General features: G+C 42.3%; 2 protein-coding genes across 5 annotated transcripts in view; one reads left to right on the top strand and one right to left on the bottom strand.

The window, feature by feature from the left end:
• Positions 1–18,310, top strand: part of Senp5 (SUMO specific peptidase 5) — a 42,316-nt gene extending 24,006 nt beyond the window's left edge. For both annotated transcript variants that reach the window (XM_085685429.2, XM_048453997.3), the window contains exons 3-10: positions 2,309–2,414; positions 2,539–2,677; positions 2,879–2,926; positions 6,301–6,378; positions 10,564–10,701; positions 12,525–12,608; positions 13,822–13,872; positions 14,581–18,310. In XM_085685429.2, coding sequence (XP_085541555.1) covers positions 2,309–2,414; positions 2,539–2,677; positions 2,879–2,926; positions 6,301–6,378; positions 10,564–10,701; positions 12,525–12,608; positions 13,822–13,872; positions 14,581–14,691 — 755 coding nt within the window. In that variant the 3' untranslated portion in view covers positions 14,692–18,310. The remainder of the gene's footprint in view (positions 1–2,308; positions 2,415–2,538; positions 2,678–2,878; positions 2,927–6,300; positions 6,379–10,563; positions 10,702–12,524; positions 12,609–13,821; positions 13,873–14,580) is intronic.
• On the bottom strand, positions 7,411–27,306 carry Ncbp2 (nuclear cap binding protein subunit 2). 3 transcript variants are annotated; one of them, XM_085685431.2, is made up of 6 exons: positions 27,149–27,306; positions 23,947–24,128; positions 22,285–22,423; positions 21,797–21,864; positions 7,892–7,949; positions 7,411–7,792 (listed from the first exon to the last, which is right to left on the bottom strand). In XM_085685431.2, exons 1-5 carry the CDS (start codon positions 27,224–27,226, stop codon positions 7,940–7,942), a joined length of 477 nt encoding a protein of 158 aa, XP_085541557.1. In that variant the 5' UTR covers positions 27,227–27,306; the 3' UTR covers positions 7,411–7,792; positions 7,892–7,939. The 3 variants fall into 3 exon arrangements, with proteins under 3 accessions (XP_085541557.1, XP_087757717.1, XP_048309952.1); XM_087901591.1 differs by lacking the exons at positions 7,411–7,792; positions 7,892–7,949 and adding an exon at positions 20,454–20,721; XM_048453995.3 differs by lacking the exons at positions 7,411–7,792; positions 7,892–7,949 and having other exon boundaries at positions 20,454–21,864.

Here is a 27,306-nt window from a genome sequence, read left to right on the forward strand (position 1 = left end):
GTTCTAGAACTAGCACCAAAATGAAGCTCCCAACCATCTGTGATTCCAGTTCCAGGGGATCCGACACCCTGTTCTGGCCTCCTTAGGCATCAGACATACATGTAGTGCACAGACATATAAATAGGAAAAACACCCATATACATAATAAAAATAAAAAATTTAAAAATCTTATGTGCTTTATTCTTAGAACCTCCAATAGACTTGGGTGAAGAATCAGAGGTAATGATTTAAAAAACCTAGGGCTGGGCTGGGAGGATGGCTCAGTGGGTAAAGGGTGAAGGCACTTGCTGCCAGGCCTAATGACCTGAGAACCATCTCCCACATGTTGTCCTTTGACCTCTATTTGTGTGCTTTTGGCAGGTGTGCCTTACTGCACACGCACGCGTGCACGCGCGCACACACACGCACACGCACACATATACAATGAGTGAACGAATGTAATAAAAATAAAGGGCTGTGGGTGCATTCTGTGGTTTGTCTAGCATGTTTGGGGCCCTGAGTTGGGTTCCCAGAAAGTTGGGAGCCACTCTGGTAAGAGCTGAACAGGAGGAAATACAGGGTCTTCATCTTTCTCTGTGCAGCAGAGTCCTTCCCATTTTGAATTGACAGCCTAGCAGAAACCATGGTTTGGAGCCACAGAAGGAGCTGGCTATGGTTTTCCCATCATAGTCCAGATCAGCTGTCAGCCTGGCAGGTCATGGCTCTGCTTATCAGCACGTCCTCAGATCACGTTTCTCCCTTTGGGAGCCCCCAGCCTTCCTCAGCTTTTTTGTTAACCGTTTACAAGAAATTTTTTTTTTTTTTTTTTTTTTTTTTTTTTTTACTGGAGACTTTTGCTCGGTGGCCATGATTAAAACCATTAAATGAATACATACATCAGTTGACGGCAGACAGCTTTATAATCTGGCTGAAATCCCTTTTGAAATTGTTTCCTTGGTTGTAGATGTAGCTCTGTTGGAAAAACTCTTATACCACAGCTAAATAAATAATATATATATATTTTTTAATTCCCTGTTTTAAATCAGGTCTCTCTAGAGCCTGGCCTGGTCTGTAACCCCAGCTGCTGCTGGAGGTTGAGTTGGGAGGAGGTCTTAGGCCAGCCTAGGCGACAGAGGGAAGAGCCTTGCTCAGTTACCCAGTCAAGCTTCCCGCCCCCCACGGGGCTGTTCAGGCCTCATGAGTAGTGGGCTTGCTCTGCGGTGTGGATGTAGCTGCCCTCAGACTTGCCATGGTCCTTCTCCCGTTGCTGTCTCAGTGCTGAGATGCAGGCATGTGCAGGCATGTGCCACCGAGACTGATTCTGTGCCGTGTTAACAACGACCTAATTGAAGTAATACAGGGATGACGGTCTTAACAGGTTTTAAAGGTTTTTTTATTTATTTTTTTTGTTTGTTTTTTTTAAAGAAATTAACTACTGGAGAAAAAGGGCATGTTTAACCAGATGGTTTGTTCTCATCCTCCTCCCTCTGTTCCCCTTCCTGCCTAAGAGATAACATCTTGCTATGCTGCCCTGGTGTCTTCTTAGTCACTGTTCTATTGCTGTGAAGTGAGACCATGGCCAAGGTAACTTATAAAAGAGGGCATTTAATAGGGGCTTACTTACATTTTAGAGGTTTAGTCTGTTATGATGGGGAACTTGGTAGCACACAGGCAGACATGGTCCTGGAGAAGTAGGTGAAAGTTGTACATCTGATCTGCAGCCAGTAAGACACTGCTTGGCATGAGCTTTTGAAACCTCAAAACCCACCCACAGTGACACACTTCCTCCAACAAGACCACACCTCCTGGAGCCTGTCATTCAAGTCGTACCTGGCTATCCCAGAATTCCTCTGTCCCAGTGGTCCGTCATTGGCTCAGCCTTTCCAGTAGCTGAAGCACAGGATTCAAGATCACACTATGGAAATGTCTCTCTTTAGTCTTGACAAGCCCTCTAAGTGTGTTAGGAGTTTAAAAATACAGTATGAGCTGGGCATGGCGCACACACCTGTGACCATAGCATGTAAGGATGCTGATGAGGTTTAGACCCAGCCTCTGTTCTGTATGTATGGACCCTGGCTTCAAAATGAGAACCCCCCCCCCCAACTGTTGACACAGCTTTTGGTTAAGATCAGCTGAAACCATAAAAACCCAGTGTGAAGTGACAGTTTGAGCGTTTCTTTGTGAGTTGCAGTGGCGAAGGGCCTAACTCTAGCTTTTTGTTTTAAATGGCGTAACTGTATTTTTGTTGTGTGCTCTAATAGATGTGTTACATGCTATGAGAACAACTTTGCTGAAAATTTCCCATGTTTTTCTTTTTCCTTTATGTAAGGATTCCTAGATGAGGTTATGAAAAAGTATGGAAGTTTGGTCCCACTCAGTGAAAAAGATGTCCTTGGGAGATTAAAAGATGTCTTTAATGAAGACTTTTCTAATAGGTATGTCAGTGATGTAAAAGTTAAGCCCATAGTTACTGCCAAAAATGACTTTTCCCTTAAGAGAAAAGAAATAATTATACGTTGAAAAAAATGCATTTAATTTTTCTTTCAAAATCTGTTTTAGAAAACCATTTATCAATAGAGAAATAACAAACTACCGGGCCAGACATCAAAAGTGCAACTTCCGCATCTTCTACAATAAGCACATGCTAGACATGGATGATCTGGCAACCCTGGATGGTCAGAATTGGTTGAATGACCAGGTTAGTGCATCGTAGTTTTCGGGGTAGAAATTTGCACAGGATGTTGGCCAGTAAAACATACCTTTTGGGTTGGCTTTCCATTTTTCTTTAAAAACAGGGTCTGACTCGGGTTTTACTACCTTCACTACTATCAACGCGTTACTCATACTTCTGGGGATGGTCAGAATTTACAGGACTAATCAGTGGGTTTCAATTTTACAGGTCATTAATATGTACGGTGAGCTGATAATGGATGCAGTCCCAGACAAAGTAAGTTCCTTTTTTTTTTTTTTTTTTTTTGCTTTTAAACAGTATGTAATTATCTGTATTCTTTAGATTAAATGGGTTGGATTATATCTTGACTCTGCATTAGATTTTGCCATATTTTCTGCCATCATTTTTGCTTAAGCTGGGTGCAGTTATATACCACCTTTTATCCCAGCACTTTGTGGGGTAGAGGCAGGAGGGTCAGAAGTTCAAAATCATTCTTGGGTTCATAGCAAACTTGAGGCCACTGTGGACTACATAAGACCTTGTTTCAGGTGAGGGAGGGAGGGAAGGAGGGAGGAAGGAGGAGAGAGAGAGAGAGAGAGAGAGAGAAGAGAGAATTTTTTTGCCTAAGAAAATCAGTGTCCTTTCAGGTGGTAGTGGCTCAGTACTCGGGAGGCAGAGACAGGTGATCTCTGTGAGTTCGAGGCTAGCCTGGTCTACAGAGTAAGTTCCAGGACAGTCAGAGTCATTGCGTTATTGCACAGAGAAACCCTGTTTCAAAAAAACAAATAAACAACAAAAAAAATCAGTGTTCATATTTTCTTTCTTATTTGGTTGTGTGTGTTTATTTGCACCCAAATGGAACTTTCTTCTCCTTCTCCTTCTTCTTCTTCTTCTTTTTAAGATATCTTCAACAGGAGTTATAGATTTTAAATAAAACTTGGTCTTGGGGCTAGAGAGATGGTTAAGTGCACTTTTCTTTTCCAAGGAACTTGGGTTTAATTCCTAGCACCCACATAGTGGCTTACAACTGTCTACAGTTCCAGGTTCAGGAGATCTGGTGCCCTCTTCTGACTTCTGGGTACCAGAGGCAGAGGGGTCTTGTCTGAGTCCCAGCATAGCCAGAGATATACAGACAAATACTGCCTCCAAAATTAAATAAATAAAATAATTCTTAATAAATTAATCTATTAAAAATAAATTAGAATCTAACAACAGCAGAATGGTTCTTTGTTTTGGATTTTTTTTCTCTTAAAGCTCATGATTTTATCATCTTCATAACAAGATCAGCTTAGAGCTGGACCGCTTGGCCCTTCCTGTTCTTATTGCCCCCCAGTTAAAAATGTTTGCACCTCTTAATAACCAGCATCCTCTTGGGTCTGAGTCGGGCTAGCACATTCCAGTCTCAGCATAGTCTTCTTTGTAGTTTTAGCCTTTTTGTGGAGAATAAGCTTATTCTGCCCACTATAGCCACTCTGTTTCCTGTCTTAACGCTGCTTTCCCTGGGTATACAAAGTATCCTTGCCCTTGTACTGTGTGTCACTTTGTGAGGTTGGTGCTTGCCACATTTCTTGCAGAATATCTGGTGGTTCTTAGGAACGTTCACCATGTTGGCAGGAATGATATTGACACTTGTTTTGGATTTTTGTGATAAGGTCTTGCTATTAAAGCTTTGACTGGCCTAGAACTCACTATTGTAGGTCAGTTGACTTTGAACCTAAGGCCATTTTTTCTGCCCCTGCTGAAATGCTGGGGTTATAGATGTATCCTGATGCACCCAATTCTTTTTTATTTGGAGATCCACTTGCTTCTGCCTCCTATGCCTCCTAGCTTTTTTTTTTTTTGATACAGTGTTCACTGTGTGCCCCAGATTAGTGTTGGACTTGGGATCTTCCTGCTTCATCTTCTCCAGTGCTAGGAGTAAAGAGAAGAGCTACTATGCCCAGGTTGCATTAAAAGAATTTGCTTTAGACTTAACCTGAAGGCATCTGAAAGCAGGCTGCTGTGACCTACCCTGAAGTTCCAGCTTTACTAGGTCTTACGTGGGCCTAAGATTTTGATTTTCACATTCCCAGGTGATCTGATTATTCTGGTCTGGTGACCACACCCTGAGATTCACAAGCACCCAGGGGGTGGACAGTTGTATCCTAGAAAGAGAGTTAAAGTTAGCGGGAGCTAGAGCTCCGGCTCAGTGATTGGGCTCTTGTGTGCTAGACACAGAGCCTGTGTTCAGTCTCTAGCACTGAGTGAATGGCAACAGCTGTAATAAGTATGAGTTGTCCCCAGATGAGCAGATACCACTGTAAAACAAGAGAGCTAAGCTTAGCACATAAGACCTGCTGTTTGGCCAAGGTAATCCTTGTAGATAGAAATGATTGTGCACGCCTTTAATTCCAGCCCTTGGATGCAGAAGCAGGTGGATCTCTGTGAGTAAGTTTGAGGCCAGCCTGGTCTACAGATCGAGTTCCAGGCTGTTACACAGAGAACCCTGTCTTGAAAAACCAAAAAGAAGAAAGAAAGAAAAGAAAGATAGAAAACCCTAAAAGAAAAAAAAAAAGGAAAGTGTTCATAGTTACTGGAAGGAATCTCCAAATCTTCACACTTCAGATTGGGTAATTTCACAATTCCCGTGCTGGAGTTTAAAGTAATAATTACTTCCTTCTGCTTGTTTATTTATTTTTTGAACAAGGTCTCTCTGTGTAGCCCTGGCTATCCTGGAACTTGCTCTGTAGACCAGGCTGGCCTTGAACTCATTGAGATCTTTCTGCCTCTGCCTCCCGAATGCTGGGATTTAACGGGATGCTAATAATAATGTTAATGAAAATTAGGAATAGGCTCTTCTGCTAGCTGTGTAATATATTTTCTTCCTCTTGACCTACCTTTCTCCTTCCTTCCTTCCTCCTTCCTGCCTCCCTCCCTCCTTTCCTTCCTAATTTCTGTACTTTTGAGAGAGGATCTCATGTAACTTGGACTGACCTCAAACTCTGCTATAGCTAAGGATGGTTTTGAATTTCTGATCGTCCTGTCTCTACCTTCTAAATGTTAAGATTGCAGGTGTGTGTTGCCATACCCAGTTTTTGTGGTCCTAAAGATCCTAGGGTTGTGTGCCTCTGAAGCAAAGACTTTTCCAATTAAGCTGGGGCCTTCATTTTTCTTCTCTTTTGTTTTTGAGACAGGGTATCTATGTAGCCTTGTGTGGCCTGTATGTCACTATGAAGATCAGGTTGGACTCCAACTCACAGAGATCCTCCTTCTGTACCTCCTGAGTGTAGGATTAAAGGCATTCATTCATACCTGACCAGGCCTAGATTTTTAATAAAAACATTAGTCATAAAAAAAAAAGAAAAGAAAAGAGAAAGTAAAGGCTGGGCATGGTGGCCCACACCTTTAATCCCAGCATTGGGGGAGAAGAGAAAGGACAATGATGGGGCAGAGGCAGGCAGATCTCTGAGTTCCAGGCCAGCCTGCTCTACGGAATGAGTTCCAAGAGAGCCAGAGCTACACAGAAATCCTATGTTCAAATTAAAAAAGAAAAAACTTCCATTTATCTTTTCTTTATTTTATGTTTTCAAATTCTTAAATTTCTATTTTCTCGTGAAGTTGAGTATGGGCGTGGCATAATGTAACCTGGTTGATTGTGTTTGCTGTCCTAGGTCCATTTCTTCAACAGCTTTTTCCACAGACAGCTGGTAACCAAAGGCTATAATGGAGTTAAGAGATGGACTAAAAAGGTATTCTGTTTCCTTTATACTGAATTTGAAGTTGATGAGCGGCTCTTGGGGGAGGATCAGAACTGGAATGACACTGTGGTGTCAGTAGAACCCCATGTGACTGTTTAATGTGCTTCATCCTAATGTTTGACGGATGAGACTCTTGAGTGTGTGGATCTGAATGTGCTGTAAGGAAGGAGCTGCAGTCTGGGTGTCCATGACTGCAGCATTACTGTTAGCCTGCTGGGCAGCGTGGAGAAGACATTGCTGAGTGTGAGAATAAAAGGCTAAAATAGCTGTCAGAACGTTTTTATTGGCGGTGGCACGAGGGTTGGAAGCCAGGGCCTCTCATATGCCAGGGAAATACTATTGTCACTGAGCTACAACCCTAGCCATGGTTTATGTAGTTCAGCTGGTCTTCAACTCGTGATCTTCCTGGTTCAGCCGCCCAGTGTTGGTTACAGGTTTTCTACATGATGCCTGAGTGGAAACACTTTTGAAACCTCTTCAGTCGATTTTTGATATTTTGACATTTACCAGTAAATTCAAACTCAAATAATAAATATGGAAATAATTTTGTTTTTCATTTGTCTTTTCAAAAGACCTCAGACTCATGTATCTCAGGCTATTCTGACACTCAGTCTGTAGCCAAAGCTGACCTCAAACTCCTGATGATTTTGCCTGGACCTCCTGAGAACTAGGCAGACATGTGCCGCCATTCCTTGCATACTTCTGACATTTTAAGCTGACTGGGAGGGTTGGAGTAATGAATGTGAGTCCTAGCTGAACTTGTAAGCCCATGCGGAGGTAGAAAGACCAGAAGTTTGAGGCTAGTCTGAGCTATGGGAAACTTTTTTTCTTGTTGCTATTTTAAAAAGAAGCCAGACAAGGTGACACGTGTCTTTAATTCTAGCACTTAGGAAGTAGAGGCAGGTGGATTTCTGTGAGTTCAGGGCCAAGTCTAGTTTAATAGCAAGTTCCACACCACAGAGGATATTCAATGAGATTGTGTCTCAAACCAACCAACAAACAAAACCAGGAATAACTCTTAAGTCGATGGAAATAAAATTTATTACTTTATTTAGACATTCCAAGCTGGCCTGGAATTCCTGCATAGCTGAGGTTGGACTGAATGCCCGATTCTCTGCCTCTGCCTCAGACTGCTGCAATTCCCAGTGTGAGCACAGCATCTCCTTTATGTATGCTGGGGATCGAATCCAGGGCTTTGCGGATGTGTCAGCAAATACTTTACCAAGTGAACCATATCCCCAGACCTGGAAATAATTTTTATAACAAGTACAGTGTCTGAAGTGTACAAATCTAAGAGAGCTATAATTCATATTCCAGTTTGGTGACCTAACTGGCTGTGACGTGAGCGCGCTTGCTCAACTATCCTGAAAGTCAGGCCCTCTGTAGAGGAGTTCACAGGTTCACTCTGTTGGGAGAATAAAGGAGATTATATTTCGCAAACCACTAAAAATATTGTAAAATACACAGTAAAATGCTAATTGTCATGATATATATTGAAACTTACCAAATGTTCATTTCAATTTTTTGATGATCCAATCACTAGGTCTTTATTTTAAAGAAATCTGGAAAAAGAAAGATTTGTAAAAAGATGCTTATGAGATTGCTAATTTTAGTAAAATTAAATTCTCAAATAAATTGATACCTCAGCTTCATGGAATTTCAAGTCATTGGTAAACTTTATGGATTTGTGTCACTATTTCTTATACATATGTATATACGCATATGTTTTCGAGCTGGAGTTTCTTTGTGTATCCCTAACTGTCCTGGCGTCAAACTCATAGATCTGCCTGTCTCTGTCTCCCAAGTGCTGGGATTAAAGGCGTTCGCCACTGCCGCCACTGGGCAGTAAATATATTTTAAACTGACAAAATTCTAACAAGGCCAGAAATTAAAGACATGCCATTAATTCTTAAAGGTTTTCTTTTTATTTTACTATTATTATTTTTAGTGGAGCTAGAGAGATGGCGGAGTGGCCCAGAGCCCTGGCTGCTCTTGCAGAGGACCTAGGTTTGGTTCCTATGTCTGGCCCTTCTCCTGCCTCTGGGCACCGGGCGTAGATGTAGCACACTTACATTATGCAGGCAAAACACTCAACACATAGTTTTTTGTGTGTGTGTGTGGATAATTCATGCCATAGGACATGTTTTTTTGTGAGACATAAAATGCTTGACTCCTAAACACTACCATCTTTAGGGTCATTATATAGTCACGATTGCTTAGAGACCATTGGCCATGGTCATAGGAAATAGTTGCAAAATAATCATTACTTTGTTAAGTGAAAATAAATTATTCTGTTCTCGGAATTCTCAAACTAGGATAGCTAAAAAAGTATTTCAGTCATATGCTAAATGCTAAGAAATTAATAAAACAGTATGAAAATGAATGTTTGAAAATAAATTGCCTTTAATCCCCAAACTCCCAGCCCTCAGAATAAGAGGCATGTGGATCGCTGAGAACTGGAGGACAGCCTTGTCTACACCGCACCTCTGGCCCTCAGACACTTACACTCTCATGCATATGCTTGTGGACACACACTCAGTCTCTAAAAAGTACATTGCTAGTGGCAGATGTCTTTCATTTAGTAAACTTCATAGACAATAAGTAAGCTCTCAAAACGATACATTTTGTAGAACTGCATAGGTATATAATTAATAGATCATTATACCCCTTCAAAAGAGAATATGTGGGCCAGTGGGATGGCTCCTGACAACCTGAGGTCAGTCCCTGGAACCCACGTTGTGGAAGGAGAGAACTCACTCTTGGGATGGTTCTCTGATTACACGTGAACTGTGACATGCCTTGTCCACACACACAATATATAAATATTAAGATGGGGGACAGGCATGGTAGAGCACATCTTAAATCCAGCATTGGGAAGGAAGAAGCAAGCAGAGTTTGAGGCCAGTCTGGTCTGTGTAGTGAGTTCCAGGACAGAGCTACACAGAGAGACCCTGTCTCAAAAATCAAAACAAAACAAAAAATAAAATGTGTGTGTGTGTGTGTGTGTGTGTGTGTGTGTGTGTGTGTAGGGGAGGAGGTAATTTTTAAAGACCAGACCTAGATTTGGTGTTTCTGGTTGCCCTTTATTTCCCATGTAGATATACAGTATGTATGTACCCAAGCTGGCCACAAACTTGCCATCCAAACCAGCTTCATTTATTTATTTTTCTACCCAAGGGATATTTGTAAGCACTGATCATATACTTGGCCACTAGAAAGTTGTAGAGACAGTCTTCTCTTATTATGAATCAAATTGAAAATAAGGGTCAGGAAGATGGCCCAGCAAGCAAAGGTCCCTGCCACCAACCCTATCTGAATTTGGTCCCTAGGACCCATGTGATAGAAGGTTCTCTGACCTCCACATGGCACTCCAGAATAAAATATCATGCAAAAACTTTTTCCCTGGAACTAGCTTTGTAGACCAGGCTGGCCTTGAACTCAGAGATTCACCTGCCTCTGCCTCCTGAGTGCTGGGATTAAAGGTGTGCGCCACCACTGCTCTGGTGCAAAAACACTTTTAAAAGAAAAATTTTAAAAATTTATATTAAAGGGGCTGGAGAGATGGCTCAGAGGTTAAGAGCTTTGCCTGCTCTTCAAAAGGTCCTGAGTTCAATTCCCAGCAACCACATGGTGGCTCACAACCATCTGTAATGGGGTCTCGTGCCCTCTTCTGGCCTGCAGGCATATACACAGACAGAATATTGTATACATAATAAATAAATAAATAAATATTTTTTTAAAAAATATATTAAAAAAATAAAGGAAAATAAAAATAAAAGGTGGCAGCAGGGAGGTAGCATAGTGATAAGGTGCTCACAGTCCATGCACGAGGACCACGCATGGCTTCAGACTCAGTAAGAGACTCTCAAACAGTAATAAGATAGAAAAACAATCGAGGAAAGGAATGATGTTGACCCTCCTCTGCTCTCATGGTTGAGTCCTTCCTAAATGTAGACAGACATATTTGCTGACAATCCTGAGCAGGTGGAAGCAGGAGGGTCACAAAGGAGTTCATGGTCACCGTCATTTTAATTTAGTAATTACAAACATGGCCTTTAAGATGAGACACTGTTCACATTCTGCTTTACCACGTCCCCATTTTATCGTTAGCAGGTCAAAGGTCAGTAGATGAATGATGACGTTGGCGTTGTGGTGATAGCTCTTTCTCTTCACCAGGTGGATCTGTTTAAAAAGAGCCTTCTGCTGATTCCTATCCACCTGGAAGTCCACTGGTCTCTCATTACTGTGACACTCTCCAATCGAATTATTTCATTTTATGATTCCCAAGGCATTCATTTTAAATTTTGTGTAGAGGTAAGTTACTATTCTACGTATCTTAATTTTTAATCTGTGCTTGACCATGACAGATCATAGCTCTAGACAGAACAGCTGACATCAGCCGCTGCTTTGCAGTGTGAGAGGACAGCTGTCAGGGCAGGTGGCTGAGCTGTCAGATTTGAGGCCCCCTCTGGAGAGGCGTGCTCTAGTTAGATTCAGCATTTTATTTATTATTATTTTGTTTTTCCAGACATGGTTTCTCTATCTAGCCTTGGCTTTCCTGGAACTCATTCTGTAGACTAAATTGCCTGTGAACTCGGAGATCTGCCTGCCTCTGTCTCCTGAGTGCTGGGATTAAAGGTGTGAGCCACCACCACCTGGCTGGATTCAGCATTTTTTAAAATATTTATGTGCATTGGTGTTTTGCTTGCATGAGGTTGCCGGGTACCCTGGAACTGGAGTTACAGACAGCCCAGCTATCAGCCTCCTAAGTCCTGAGATTATAAATATACAGTACCATGCTTGGTGTTGAGATGAGGTCTAATATAGCTGAGGTTGGCCTTCAACTTGCTATGTAGCCAAGGATATCTTTGAACTCCTGGTTCTGCTCTTAGCACTCAAGTTCCAAGATGTTAGGTGTGTGTTACCACATCTGGTTCATATGGTGCTGGGAATGGAGTCCAGACCGCTGTCCATGCTGAACAAGCTCTTCACTGAACTACAGATCCAGCCCACTATCAGATCTTTGAAAGGCGTGATGGTCTTCTAAGAATTCATGTGCATGAGCTTGAACTGGAACAGTGAAGGCAGACTCCTCGGGCAGATGTCAAAGCATGTTATCAAAGTTTTAAAATTAAAATGTTACTTATATCAGCTGAGGAATATAGATTGATTGGAACATCCACTCTAAAGTATCCACAAATAATCGTGTGTCTCTGTGTGTGTGTGTGTGTGTGTGTGTGTGTGTGTAGAATTTAGTATATGGTAAAATTGAGAAAAGACAAATTGTTGAGCTGGCAAAATTAGCTGCTATTTGGAAAAATATAGAGGCTTGCATTAATACTATAGATAGAAAACATGAACATGCTGGGCATGGTGGTCCATGTCTTTAATTCTTGGATTTGGGAGGCAGATAAGTGGATTTGTTAAGTTCCAGCTTAGTTAGGGCCACATAGTGAGACCCTATCTCAAAAGCAAAAAAAGCATGAAATCTTGGATAAAATATAGAAAATGTTTTATTCGTTCATGGAGTAGGGAAGGCCTTCTTACACAAAAGAAGAAGAAAACACCAAGGAACCGCTTGATAAATTTAATTGTATTACAAAATCTGTGTCTGTCAGATTTGGAGTTATAGCTCAGTGATAGACTCCGGGCTCACCATACACATGGTCATGGTTCAGTCCTCAGAACCACGAAGTGAGTAAGTAAAACTTACTTACATCTAGAAGATAGCAGACATGGGGTAGACCTGGAGAAAATGGCGGAGATATTAGTTAACTGCATCTCTACAAGTGAGTTAAGGGTTGGGAAAGGACCTGAGAAACAGACAGGAGAGCCGGAATGTTCTTTGTTTAACTTTAGTTATTAATGTTTTTTGCCATGTTTTTCTTCTGTCTTTAGATATAAGACAAGGTTTCAAATGTAGCAAGTTGACCTCATAAAGTGAGGGTCAAGTCTTGAGTGTTTACTTCAGTCCAGATCCGAGTGGGAGTCTGAGAGACAGTTCAGCTGGGAACTAACCCAAGTCCATGCGGTTGTACAGACTGCAGCTGCTCGTCCTTCATGTCTATCTGATTGGTCAGCTTCCATATTTTCACCAACTAATGGAACGACATGTGTTGTGCTTTCTTTTTAACCAGAATATAAGAAAGTATTTGCTGACTGAAGCCAGAGAAAAAAACAGACCTGAATTTCTTCAGGGCTGGCAGACTGCTGTTACAAAGGTAAGTTTGACACAGCTGGGGCTCTAGCGTGTGTGAGGGGACAGGGACCCAAGGGCGGTGCCTGCTGGGAGATCTTAGTACTTAATCATTGTGAGGGCAGGTAGCATAAATCATGTCATCCTTGATGTAGTTAGTAATCGTGTGGTGTTCAAATTGGTGCCGAGGCAGACACAGCCCTCCAACTGTTTCCTTATCATGATCTCATCTGATCCTTACAACCTGTGTGGCAGGCAGTTCTTTAGGGATAAGAGGCGTCTTTATTATATACACAAGAAAACTGAATATTGGAACTATTGTTAGAGGCAGGTCCTTGAACTCGGGTCTGTCTAGGTTATTGGCCCAGTTTTATAGGCAGAGTTTTGACAAATGTTGAACACAAGCCCAAAAGATCAAGATTAGTTCATCTTTTAACTGAACCAAATACTAATGTTTAAATTTTTTTTTTGTTCCTAATAACCTACATATTAGTTCACATCAGAAATGAACTTGTAGAATTTTAGTTTTTAAAAATTGTCTGATTTACTGATTTATCCATCTAGCTCGTCCAGGTATGCTACATCCTTCCAGAGTCTTCCATATTCCTGTCTTAGACGCAGTAACCAGTTTTTTGGAAGCATATTCTTTGCCTTTATGATTTACTTCAAAGAGTACAGCAGAATTATATAATCTGAGGTAAAAAGTTAAGGCTATAAAGAGGAACTTTATTAGGTAATTTTTTTTTCATTGTTGTGATGAAATCTTTGACAAAGGGGGGGTCTAATTGTGGCTCAGTCAGAGAGTATAGTCTATCACGGCAGGGTATGCGTGGCAGCAGAGGCATGAGACATCTGGTTGCATTGCATCACAGCCAGGAAGCACAGAGGACGAGTGCTGGGTACCAGCGAACGCTCTGATCCTCAGGGCCACTTGTATTCATTGTCATTGAATTGATAGCACAACTAATAGCTAGGTCTTTAAAGTGGTTTTTAAATTTGGTTTTCTCATTTCCCACATTTAAATTTGAAAATTTAATTTAAATTGAAATTCAATTTCAATTTAAAATTGAAAGATCTTTTCATGTGGCCTCTCTTATTAAGGTATTTGAATAGTAGAGGTATAGATTAGTTATCTGGGAGTAGTATTCCCATCTCTTGTTCATTTACCCATGGGAGCAGTTTCCTTATGTGGAGAGACACCTGGTCTATTTTAATGATCATCTTCTTTTTCTCTTCAGTGTATTCCACAACAGAAAAATGACAGTGACTGTGGAGTCTTTGTGCTCCAGGTAAATACTATTTTACAGTATGTAAACTGCTTGTTTTGTCTTGAGAGAAGAAATGGCAGTCCTGTTGTTTACAGAGTTAGGAAAGACAACACTCTCCCTTTGTTGCTGTATTGCGGATGTGACCATTAGGAGGAACTGACTCATGAGCAGGGGATCTTAGGAAGCTGTGTCAGAGGGGGACATGTATGTATTAAGGACATGTATCTATGACACGTGAACTCCGAGATGATTTACAAAGACTTTGGAGGCAGCCCTACTGTACCCCTCACACCTCATGAATTTGGGGGGTTATAAGGAAACTCAAGTTACTTTCCCTGTGAGGTCCAAGTGCATACAGGCTCAGCAGACTGTACTTGGGCAGAGTGGAAGGATGCCCAGCTGTCCACTTTCTTAGAAAGCTGACTCTCACTGGAAGTCAGTGTTCTAAAATATCATGGTTCTCAAGCTGGACTTAGTGGCATAAACCTTTAATTCCAGCACTTGGCAGCAGATCTCTGTGAGTTCAAGACCATTACACAGAAAAACCCTGTCATTGGAAACAACAAACAAACAAAAACAGTATAATTTTACAAGACCCACACCGTTACTCTGCAGCTTCAGTCTAACTTTAGTTAGGTGTGTGTGTGTGTACAAGGCAGTGGGTGGGAGCTCTGCACACATGCCATCCAGGTGTCTCTGGGACAGAGCACATTCTTTTTTCTTTTGCAGTACTGCAAGTGCCTCGCCCTAGAGCAGCCTTTCCAGTTTTCTCAAGAAGACATGCCTCGAGTACGGAAGAGGATCTACAAGGAGCTGTGTGAGTGCCGGCTCCTGGACTGAGACTCAGCAGGGACTCTGAAAGGCTGGCCATGTTGGAGCAAATGGTTTGTTACTTGAATCTCCAAACACTTACTGAATTTTTACAGATATTTCAGATTGGTGGTATTGGGCCACTATTGTTACCTCAAATTTATTTTTGCCCTTCTTCATTTCTCCTGCTATCATATAATTTTTTAAATGTTCGGTTTAGTTTCATTTTAACTTTATGGATTCCATACATCCCTCCCATATTTAATATTTATTATCCAAACGCATGCATATAGACAGAGCATGCAGTAAAGAGTATTAAAAAAAAGCCTAGTAGATTTGGTGCAGCTTTTGAAACATAGTTAGATGTGAACTGAATACAGGTTTAAAATTTAACCCCAGAACCTAAAAATGCAAGATGTTTTGATACAGTGTAGCTCAGAATAGATGTTTCCTATGGCATAAAGGGGTAGATAGGAGTGGTTGTGAAAAAGCCAGTCATGTTTTACTTAAATGAGCGGCACCTTTTGCTGATGTCCCTCAGATGAGTCTCTGAGCATGAGATGCCTTCCTTCTGAGGGGAGATGGGACTGTTCTGCTGAGGGACACAGTGCTTGCAAGCACAGTGCTGATTTGAGAAGAGTTAAGGTATGAGAGAAAAGAAAAAAAAAAGCAGCATCCTTGGGGCCAGTTACCTTAAAGAAAGGTTTCTTTTGTTTTGTTTTGTTATTTTGAGACAAGGTCTCACTATGTAGCCCAAGCTGTACTAGAACTCACAGTAGTTAGGCTGGTCTGGAACTCAGGCCAATCATGTCTCTGTCTTCCCAGGGCTGGTAATATAGGTGCATACTAATATACCCTACAGTAAGATTTCCATTTTGGTCTTAAGAATTATAATAATGGATTAAATCTCATAAAGGTTTCTTGGGATGCTAAACTTTTTTCTGGGTTTGACTTATGAAAAAAAATAAAAAACTTAGCATCCACCAAACCAATGGTTAAATGAAAATTAGGCTTTTCATAAACGTAATTTGCTAGTTATCACCTCTCTTTGTTGCCTCCCATGTTCTCCAAAGTATTTCAGATTTACCACAAATGTTTCTGCTCTAAGGTGTCTGAGATGCAAACATTCAAAGTAGAAGACTGGCATGGTTTTGCACATAGTGGGAGAAGAAGGGAGGCAACACTGAGTTCTCTAGGAGAGCACACGAGGAATATTTTTTCCAATCTTCTCTGGTGGATCAGCATCTTGAAAGGCTCTTTTGGCTTCTGTAAGAATAATCTGAATCCCATACTTAAAAACTGCCTGTTTAACTCTCTCCTCTGGGGACAGGCTGTTCTGTGTTAGGAGGAAAGTGGTGATCTTGCATCTTTAGGCTGGCCTGTTGTGACATTTTTAAAGGAAAATAAGTAAGATGCATAGTAAGCCTAACCAGTTATTTTTTTCTGAATTGAAGGAGGCAAGAGTAATGAACTTGTGCAGAAAAATACCAAGTAAATGACAGAAGAAAACTGACTAGTTAGGCATAAGCTGTTTGAAAAACAACAAAGGTAAAATGTCTGAGCAGGGCTCACTGCTGCAGTGAGGGGTGATCCTCTACAGCAGTATGGACACTGGACAGTGGTCTTAGCTCACTCCTCTCCTTAATCACCCAGCCTCAAAAGGCCTACGCAGAAAACCAGGTCTGCATTTCTTGTGCTTCAGGTCATTAAAAGAGTAGAGGCACTTTATGTTGTCACAGGTAAAGGCTGTGTCACCACTGGGGATGGTGAAGTTTGAGGAAGATATGCCTCTTCTGTTGTTGTGGTTCTGGGGATTGTGTGGGAGGCAAGTGCTCTACCACTGAGCCTCCTTTGTGCTTTTTGAATTTCGAGACAGGGCGTCATGAAGTTGTCTATGTTGGTCTTGAATTTATTCGGTGACTAAGCCTGATTTTGTTTATACTCCTGACACCTGAGGAGCTAGAATTACAGTCAGCCATGTCAGGCCAGACTGCCTAAAGATCTCTTAGGGAAGGGTTTGGGGAGCAGGGTCTCAAATGTCAGGCTAGCCTCAAACTCATTATGTAGCTGAAGATGACCTTGAATTCCCAGTCCTCTCCCAGATGCTAGGATTCTAGGTCTGTGTCACCAAGCTAAAGATATGGTCTTAAGATTTTCAGACGTAATTACACCAGCATGAACTTCTTTAAAATTTATAGCATGTCTTTTGTTGCTGTGCCTATACTGTTTCAGCAGCAATGAGATAATTGACTCAAAATGTCTTCAACTTTTAAAAAGTCTTGTGAGGAATTATCTGACTCACTTCCCTAATAACAGACCTTTCATGGAGAAGTTACAGTTGTGTTTGTTCCTTTGAGAAGCTTGTTGAAACAGGGTCTTTGTTTAGCCCAGGCTGGCCTCAATCTTGCAGTCCTTCTCCTCAGCCTCCCTGATGTTTGGGTTACATAGGTGCATTAGTATTTTCAATGCCTGGGAGAATCTTAATGTCCAGAGCCTGAGTTGCCACTTCTTCAGTCTGAGAAATGGTCACGTCAGCACTGAAGCATGCAGGAATGAACAGAGACTCAGTTGTCCAGATCCAAGTAGCTACTCTTTCCCTTCTACCAAGATCAGCATCTTCAGATGGACTGTTGAGTTTGCTTTAGCCTCAATGCTGGATGTTCTGAATATGTTCTAAGTCTGTTTCTGTCATTAGTGAGCCTTGGTTTTAGAATACATAGTTGTTCTTTCTCCTCTTGTGTAAACTACATGTAAACTTCCGTTTAGCTTTCAAGTCCTAGATTGCAGAATTTTTTGTCTTGATGTTTGCAGCAATGCTTTGCTGTCACTGGCTTGGTGCTGAACTGTTGATGCCCATAAAGTAGGCAGACTTTATGTCACTGGGATGAATGTAAACCCTGCACAAACTTAAAGCTGTTCATATATGACGAGCCTTCAATAAGCTGCCCAGTCCTCTTGGCAAACTTATCTGGCTGTAGTGGCTTCTTTCCAGTGGTCTTTCCTTTTGTTACATTTCTAGTAATGAATATAGATTTAATGCATCTTTTAGTTTTCTTAGGCAATCATGAGAATTAACTTTCAGTTGGCTGCTCAAGGAAGAGAAAAGCAGTTGCTGCCAATAATTTCACAGTGCATTTTTGGCTTTGCACTGTATTCTGTGTTTACTATTGACTATAAATATCATGGTCATCTTGAATTTACGGTTGGAGTACAACAGTAACAGACTAGCTGGGGACACAGCCAGTACTCGCCTAATGTAAGCTGTCCCTTTTCTCTGCTGTTGTAGTTCACTGTTTCCGTCCCTGCATTAGAAGCAATCGGGGGTCTGAGTGGTCACGGTCAGAAACAGTGAGTTAATACTGTACATTAAATACACTGATTATCTGCTCTGCTTCATATGTTAAGAGACCAGGTTAATCAACAGTTATACAGCACAACTTCTGCTGTGTGCTAGGCTCTGCCTCCTGGCTGGTAGATACCTAAGGTCTGGGGAATAGCACCCATGAAATGCTATTATATTTGGGGTTACAAAAGCAGACCTAGACAAGTTGTTCGCTTGAAAGATTATGATCATGTAAAATTACAGTCAGTACTCAACCCTTCTAGCAAAATATTTTTTTGAAAAATAAACTAAATGCCTTTATAAACATGTGTTCTCGTGTTGAGTAACATGTATGGTTAGGTGGCTAGTATCTCGTAGTGTCATTCCAGTGGAAAGGCTCTCTGAAGAACAGTGGCGCTGGAAGCCTCCCTAGCTCTGCTGAGCTGTACAGTGCAGGAGCTCCTTCCTGGATGAGCATGAGCTTATCTCGTACTGAGCATAGTGTGCTTGGTGTGACTGAAAACTCAGGGTTCAAATCTCTTTTTTTTTTCTTTTTTTGAGATAAAGTTTTCTCTGTTTAACAGTCTTGGCTGTCCTAGAACCTGCTTTGTAGACCAGGCTAGCCTTGAAGTCACAGAGCTATGCCCGCCTCTAGCATATGCTACCACTACCCAGCTAATTTTATTCTTTTTATTGTGATTTGTGGTAGCACACACCTTTAATCCCAGCACTCAGGAGGATCTCTTGAGTTCAAGGCCGACCGTGTCTACAGGGCAGGGCGAGTTCTAGGACAGCCAGGGGTACCTAGAGCGACACTGTCTCAAAACAGCAAAGAATTACAACATTCATTTATTTTGGTTTCTTGATACAAGGTTTCTCTGTATAGTTGTGGCTGTCCTGGAACTCAATTTCTAGACCCATCTACCTCTGCCTCCCACTAATCCCTAGAATAAAAGAAAAAAGAAAAAGAAATGTATGCCCTGGCAATGCTGATGCATGAATGGGCAGCCTGTATATGGTGGTTCTGTTGAACTTGTCCATATTGGGTTTCATGGTCTAAGTTGATGAGGACGACTGACCAGGTCTCTTCCTCAAGAGGGCACCGTATTTCGTTACAGATGGTTGTGAGCCATCATGTGGAATTGAACTCAGGACCTTTGGAAAAGCAGGCAGTGTTCTTAACCACTGAGCCATCTCTAATCCCTAGAGCTGGGACTAAAGATGTGCACAGCCCCATCTGGTTAACAGTCATTACTGTTAACTTAGGAGTGTTCTGGCTGCACGTAAGTGTACCATGATGCATGCAGTCATACTCATGGAAGGCATTGGAGCCTATGGAACTAGGGTTGCAGTTAGTTGTGAGTCACATGAGTGCTGGGAAGTGAACCCAGATCCTCTGGCAGACAGCAAGTGCTCCCGAGCCATTGCTCCAGCCCCAATTTTATTATTTTTAAGTAGCCACATGTGGTGTCTAACCACCATATTGGGTAGCAGAACTCTAAACCAAGTCTCAAGTTTTATATCTCAGCTTACAATACATAAGAATGGCTGTTCTTCATTCACACATCTCGGCCTACCTGTCTCTGTGGGCTTTGTAGTTTTTTTTGTTGTCTGGGATAGAGATGGGCTGTGCCTTTTGAGTTCCATCCTTAGCTCGTCTTTTCCCCTCAGTTTCCCAAGTGTTAGGATTATAGGCATGTGTCACTACACCAAGCTTAGCATACATCTCTGAGAGCTAGCTCACTTTCTTTGATTAAAATGGGGTATAGTTCAGATATTATGCCTGAAATTAGAAAGAAAGTAGAGTGTGGTGTTTGGAAGAAAGTAGCCCCCTCCACCCCGAAGGGAGCAGCACTGTTAGGAGGTATAACCTCTTTGAAGGAAATGTGTCACTGTGGGGGCAGGCTTTGAGGTCTCTTGTGTTCAAGCTATGCCCATTGCGGAACAGTCTCCTGCTGCCTATGGATCAAGATACAGAACTAACTCTCAGTTCCTTCTCCAGCCCCATGTCTGCCTGGACACCACCATGTCCCGCCATAATGAAAACGGACTAAACCCCTGAAACTGTAAACTAGACCCAATTAAATGTTTTTTTTTTTTAATAAGAGTTGCTGTGGTCATGGTGTCTCTTCACAGCAATAGAAACCCTAAGACAAAGGAGAATATGAAAAGAGACTGTCAAAATTAGCATCCTCAAGCCCAAGAACTATCCTAATTCTAATTCTGCCTCATTTCTTTCCTGTCCATCACCTGGAGAACTAGCCACTCTGCACTGCTCCTGCAGTAGCAGTTGGTTGGTGCATCCTGTGTTTCACAGGGTGCCCACCTTTCCCCTTCATGCACTGCCATGGCACTTACAAGTATCACTCTGAAGTGGACATACCAATTCTGTGCATTATTCAGACTCTGTCCCAGGATACAGGGGTCCCAAAACATGTCCTTCTTTATAGGCAAGGAAGTATACACAGAATTGAGTTGGTCTAAATTTATTGAAACTTGTTACAGAAGATAAAATTCCCACGGTTTTGGGTCATAAGATTGTAGAAATCTAAGTTATATTTTACTACAAAAGAATATAAGATAAACAGTTCAAACTACAATATAAAAGCTTTATTTTAAACCTCAAGTGTCTCCTCATTAAGTGTTTGCTTCCTAAGTTGTTCCATTATAGTTGTTACAGCTCCAAGAAAACCATTTTTAATGCAGCCTCAAAGGTGTTCTGCACAAACCTTGAAAAACTAGTAAGAAAAAAATAACAGATGAAAGATTTTCCTTTTTTTAATCATGAAAAATTATTCATATGCAATATTAGAAAGAAAAGGCAAAATTCTCTAGACTCCCTTTCTAGAGACCTCCAGCTTACTATGACTGCACGAACCACGGCAGGTACGATTTGAGGGAAAAAGGACAACAGACAGTTTTGGCTGGGCGGTGGTGGCGCACGCCTTTAATCCCAGCACTTGGGAGGCAGAGGCAGGTGAATCCCTGTGTGTTCGAGGCCAACCTGGTCTACAAGAGCCAGTTCCAGGAAAGCTAGGACTGTTACACAGGGAAACCCTGTCTCGAAAAACAAAAAACCAAGAACCAAAGCCAAACAAACAAAAAACCAGACAGTTCCTGGAAGAGGCTTTCTATTCTTAAACACTTGTAGTTCGCAAACTCTTTGTGAGGATTAAACCTTAGGACTCACGAGTACCTAACCACCGTGTGATAACAGTGTCCTTGGGGTTTGGGGTTTTTGTTTTGGGGGGTTTCTTGTTTTAAACTGTCAGTGAAACCTTTGTATCTTTTGCGGAATGTGCTTAGTGAACCTTCAAATCTGACATATAAAGCACGGAAGCAAACAAGACAACTTAAGGCTGACTTTTGTGCCAACTATATATTTTCAATATAAAAAGCAAATCCAGTTGACAGACACCTGTTCCTAATTTAGAGCAAAGCTACAGACGATAACAAAACCTCAGCAATACTCATGCAAACTTAAAAATGTAAAAAATCATTTCACTTTCCATGAAGATTACCAACCTACTCGTAAAGTCAATTCTGACATTTTCCAGTCTCCCTAAAGGATGTGTGGTATCCGGCTGACAGTTTTATTGGCACAGATTGAGTCTGTTGCCCAGGATTACGGGTTTGACCTAGTAACAGAAAAATCAACCTAATAAGACTAAAATTAAAGGCATTCTTTTGGATTCTGTCTTTAATGTTCAGAGGAAAACCAGAAGTGGCTTCCAGTGCAACAGAGATACTGATCAGACCTTGGGTAATGTTCATCAACAGAGTGAGCTGTGTACTGGGGCTCTCACCACTCACTGTTTTTGTACCAGCTTGCCATAGCCGCCTCTCCCAGCATCGTAGTCCTCCCGATACTCATCTCGAACCTTAATTGGAAAAAAAAAAAAAAGTACCGTGGGATGTTGATCCTACAGTCATGCCAGGCATAGCTAAACCTTTCCAGGTGTCCATGGACAAACAAGGCATAAACATTAATACTCATTTGAGTGTATTTTGCTTTTGTTCTAGGCACTGTGGCAGAGGGAGGCCCCTAGCAAAGTTGAGTTCAGTAACACTTAAATGTACAGAATATTTCAAAGTCTAAAATTTCCTTATCATTGTCCTGGTGTGCACTATCTGTGATTTCAACATTCAGGAAGCAGAGGCAAGAGGATCTCAAGTTTGATGCCAGATATCTTAGGAAAACCCCCAAATCCCATCAAAACTCACAAGCAAAAGCTCATACAAAGAATAACCAAACTGATAACTGGAATCCCAGGCAGATTAGCTATGCCCTTGTAGCGTACCTGACCCCCAGACCGTCCACGTCCATACTGCCTGCCCTCCTTAAAGCCTGCATCCCAGTCTGTGCGTATGATCCGGTCATCCAGACGGGTTCCGTTTATGTACCGCATAGCGTTCTCCGCGTCTGCTCTTGAATAGTATCTTACGTAAGTGTTAAGGGATACCAACAGCACTTAGGAGCACAGAAAGGATAGGTAAACGACATTTTGTCCAGACTATGTCAGGCATGATTTCCTACATATCTGCTAATAATTATTTGGTTCATGTTTTGATTTGCAAATAGAAAAATACAGTCAATGAATATTGGACCATAAACTTCTTATGCAAGAACAATGATAAAGTTGAATATAGTGGTTCATGTTCATAATCCTAGCACTCAGGAGACCGAAGCAGGGGGATTGCTGTGAATTTGAGGCCAGCCTGACTTCATGCCAAGATTCTGTCTCAAAACAAAAACAATGGCATGGGGGAGTGGGGAGGGCTGGAGAGATGGCTCAATGGTTAAGAGCACATGCTCTTTCTGAGACCTGGGCTTAAGTCCCAGACCCTATCTATATGGTGGTTCCCAGATCTGACACTGCCTTATGACCTCTGAGGGTATCAAATATGCATGTTGTGCTGACATACATGCAGGCAAAGCACTCCCATATAAAAATATAAAACGAATAAATATAATAAAAAATTTAAGAATCACTACTACCAAAAAGGAAAATCATGCATAGACACAGACATGCTTATATATAAATAAAAAATCCCAATTATTGACTTAAGCAATTATAATTGACACTGGACTTGCTGGTCTAGATTAGTCTTTCCTTGTCTTTAGGAAGGATTTGACATGTGGTCAAATCCCAGCACCTGATGCCCAGACAATGCCTAGCAAACAGCAGGCATTTAATGACTTTTGTTCCATGAATGCTTGATGGAGCAACAGTAGGCTTGCTTTTGTATGCTTAGCATGAATGCTGATCACATGTTTGCCAGGCAAATGTAACCACTCTGGGTCCCATGGGCCTTTTTTATCTTTCCCCTGTTGTCCCTGTGAATCCTTTTATGTTACTGCCGCTAGGGTACAAAACTTTGGTCCTTTATGTCTAGGGAAAGAAAGAAAGAAGTGTGTTGGGCTCCAAAATCAGACACCAAACATTGTGGTGGAATGGGCCTTTATGCTCAGCTGCCTGGGGACTTTAGCCCAGGGGTGGAGAGCTAGTCTGAATACCATCACAAGATTCTTTTTGGCGGGGAGGGGCGTGCAAGACAGGGTCCATGTAGCTCAGGTTGTCCTGGAACTCATTATATAGACAAAACTGGGCTTTAACTCACAGAGATTCCCCCTGACTCTGCCTTGAGTGCTGAGATTAAAGGTGTGTGTCACCACACCCAACTAGAACTCTTTCTTTTTGATTTTTTTTCAAGACAGGGTTTCTCTGTATACCCTGCCTCTGCCTTCCGAGTGCTGGGATTAGACACTTTTTTTTAAAGACTCATATGTGAACAGTTTCTGAACAGAACACCTATCAGTTTCCCAGTTTACAGAGTATGACTCAGGAAGAACTAAGAGAAAAGTACAGGGATTATAGTAAATTAGTGCCTTTAAAAAAAGCGACAGCCTGGAGGCACAGGCTCCAGATTAGCCAGGGCCATACGGTGAGCCCCAAGGATACTCCACAAAACAGAAGCCACAGGCCGTTTTCTTCATCTTGTCCAGACCCATGATGATCTTCTTTATATCTCCACTCTTGCTGAAGAGCTCATAAATCTGCTCTTCAGTTGTATAAAAGGAAAGATTTCCAACATATAATGTACAGCTTTTCTTCAGTAATTTTTCTTGTTCTTCATTATCACCCTAGAATTTCAAATAGAGACCAAGTTAAACATTACAACCTCAAAAGAGATGTGCGTAGGGCTATAGAATACCCAGCCAGTAAAGCACTAGCTGTGCAAGCCTGACAACTGAGTTTGACCCCGGAACCCTTCCTAGTGAAAAGCTGGATGTGGTGTCGTGCATGGCAATCCCAGCACTCCTACAGGAGACAGGGCCGCCGGATGGGACAGTCTCCTTGAAGCTTGAGGCCAGCCTCGCCTGGAGTCCACAGTGCAGAGCAGAAACAAGAGTGAGTCCTCAGAGAGGTGAAAGTGAGAGACACTTCCTGACCTTTCCTGTGCCCACAAGCATAACACACACACACAAAATGAACAGACTGGAAAACTAAATTATAGAGCCTGCTTAAAGTTATAATCTGAAGTGTAACACAGATGCCCCTTCTGATCTGGAAATTAAAGCTTTGCCTCATCCTGACCCCTGACATACTTGTCCTTGCTGTAAGAGGTGGTTCTGAAGCTAGGCTATTGTGTAGCGCGCCTTTAATCCCAGCACTCAGGAGGCAGAGGCAGAGGCAGGTGGGTATCAGTGAGTTCTATGCCAGCCTGGTCTACAGAGCGAGTTCCTTCCAGGACAGGCTCCAAAGCTACACAGAAAACCCTGTCTAGAACCATACCTCCCCCACAAAAAGAAAAAAAAATTGTGTTTTTTTTTTTTGTTGTTGTTGTTTTTGAGACAGGGTTTCATGTAGTAAAGGCTTTTGTGAACCTACTATGTAACCAGAGATGACACCGAATTTCTGATCCTCCTGCCTCAACCTTCCAAGTATTGGGTTTACAGGCATTCACCACTGAGTTTATGTACAGCTCAGGATCTACCGAGGGCTTCCTGCCTGCATGCTAGGCAAGCATTCCACATATTGAGCTATGTCTACTTAGCCCATTACTTTGTTTTACTTTTTGAAATAGGACCACCATAGCCCAATCTGGCCTCAAACTCCTGACATTCATGCTACCACCTCCCCAATGGCTTCAGTAACAGGAATGGATCATCACACCCATCTCCCAAGTTATAGGTTTTTTTCTTGGTTTGGGTATATTAGTTTATTCATATTGGTGTCTTGCCTGCCTGTATGTCTGTGTACCATGTGCATGGCTGGTGTCTTCAGAGACCAGAAGAGGGCAGCAGATCAGCTGGAATCAGTTACAGATGGTTGTGAGCCATCATGTGGGTGCTGGGAACTGAATCCAGGTCCTCCAGAAGAACAGTTTAGGCTAACATCCAAGCCATCTGTCTAGCCCTCCTAGCTACAGTGTTAAAAAGTAAGAACATGGAGCTATACACAAGAAAGTAGTGATTCTGCGGAATCACTAAAGGCCTGCAGGTGAGAAAGCTACATTTAGGTTGTTTTCTTTAATTCTCAGAACTATGATGTGGTAGGTCCTAATGTATCATCCCCACTGTACATGTGAGGGAAAACAGTTGAGTCACCGACGGGAAAAACACAGGAGTTATATCCAGAATTCACACTTAGTTTTGGGCTGAGCATGGTGGTATACTCTTTTAATCCTCTGGTGAGTTCAAAGCCAGCCTGGTTTACACAATGAGTTCCAGGTCAGCCAGGCTTTAAGTGAGACTTTGCAAAATAAAGTAAATTCTGGTCTTATATCCCCACTGTAGTCACTGTGTGCTCAAACTAATAAACGGGGGGTGGGGGGGGAGACACACACGACAGACACGGGTGGCAGAAGCTTTCATCCCAGCGTTCCTGAGTCTGCCACAGGCGAATCTGCAGCGGGACAGGACAGCCAGGGTGGTTACACAGAGAAAGCCTGTCTCAAAAAACAAACCCAAAACAAACCAAAAACCCAAATGAGTGTCAGGTTTTAGAACTTTAGATGAGCCATTAGAGAAAACAATCACTTCGACATTCGACATTCGCTTTGTCCAGGGGCAGGCTGATCTCAAACTTGTGATCCTTCTGCCCCAGTCTCCAGAACAGCGAGGACTTCAATGTCCCCACCACACCCGGCTAGCAGATTCACTGTGTACTGCTGCCCTTTTCCCACAAGTAAAATCCAGTCTACTGCTTCAACATAATGCAATTTCCCACTCAATGCAGCCCTGACACATTGCATTTAGAAGACACTTGAAAATGCACACGACAGAAATTATTACTGTTTGAAAGGAGCTATAGGCTTTTGATAAAAGATTCCTTTCCTGGTTTTACCCAGGAAACTTTAGATGGAAAACGGTTAGGTATTAATGTGGAACTATTCAAGGTAGTGAGACCTGTAAAAAGCGGCAGAAGCGAAACTCATACCAGACACACAGGAGACGTTTTCAAATTAGGCTAATTTCCTTTTCGTTTTGCGAGACAGGGTTTCTCTGTGTAGTCAATGGCTGTACTGAATTTTGTCACCCAGACCTTGATGTGACTCGTGTGGCTTTCTATTTTCGATGCCCGTCAGACAGCAAAAAACAGGATTCAACTTTGAGTCTCCTACTTACTGCCCACTTTGTAGGATTGTCTTACAAAACAAAGGGCTGTAGTGCCAAATGGCAGTGTTTGGCTGATTATTAAAACCAAAAACGGAGCCGGGCGGTGATGGCACACGCCTTTAATCCCAGCACTCGGGAGACTGAGGCAGGCGGATCTGTGAGTTCGAGGCCAGCCTGGTCACACAAGAGATAGTTCCAGGACAGGTTCCAAAGCTACAGAGAAACCCTGTTTCGAAAACAAACAAACAACGGCAATAATGTACGAAGCCATCGTAGGGATACCTCCTTCTTCTTTAAAGTCACTTTCCCAATCAGGACAAGCCCATCAAACAGCCACCACACCCGAACCTCCCTGCATCGGTGCTGGTAACCGCAGCGGCAGTAAGAGAATGGTAAAACAAGTTTCAGGTTCCCTAGGAGCTAAAGGGCTTCGCATTTTAGGACCCCCAACCAAACAGGCAGGAAGACACAATAAGACAGGTGCAAACGTTTCTCAGCATTCGAGCCCAAGGCCTGCCCCTCTCGTGGCCCGGCCGCCTCACCCGGAAGTGCTGGTCCCGGTACTCGCTGAGCTCCACGTAGGAGTCGCTGCGCAGCGCCTTCAGGAGGCCACCGGACATGGTGCGGAGACACAAACCACGACGCGGCCACGGCTGGAAGAACCTGGCAGCGGCGGAAACGGAAATGTGTGCGGCGTGCT

This window comes from Myodes glareolus, chromosome 2 (genome assembly GCF_982192425.1).
Source record: "Myodes glareolus chromosome 2, mMyoGla1.1, whole genome shotgun sequence".
Classification (NCBI taxonomy): domain Eukaryota; kingdom Metazoa; phylum Chordata; class Mammalia; order Rodentia; family Cricetidae; genus Myodes; species Myodes glareolus.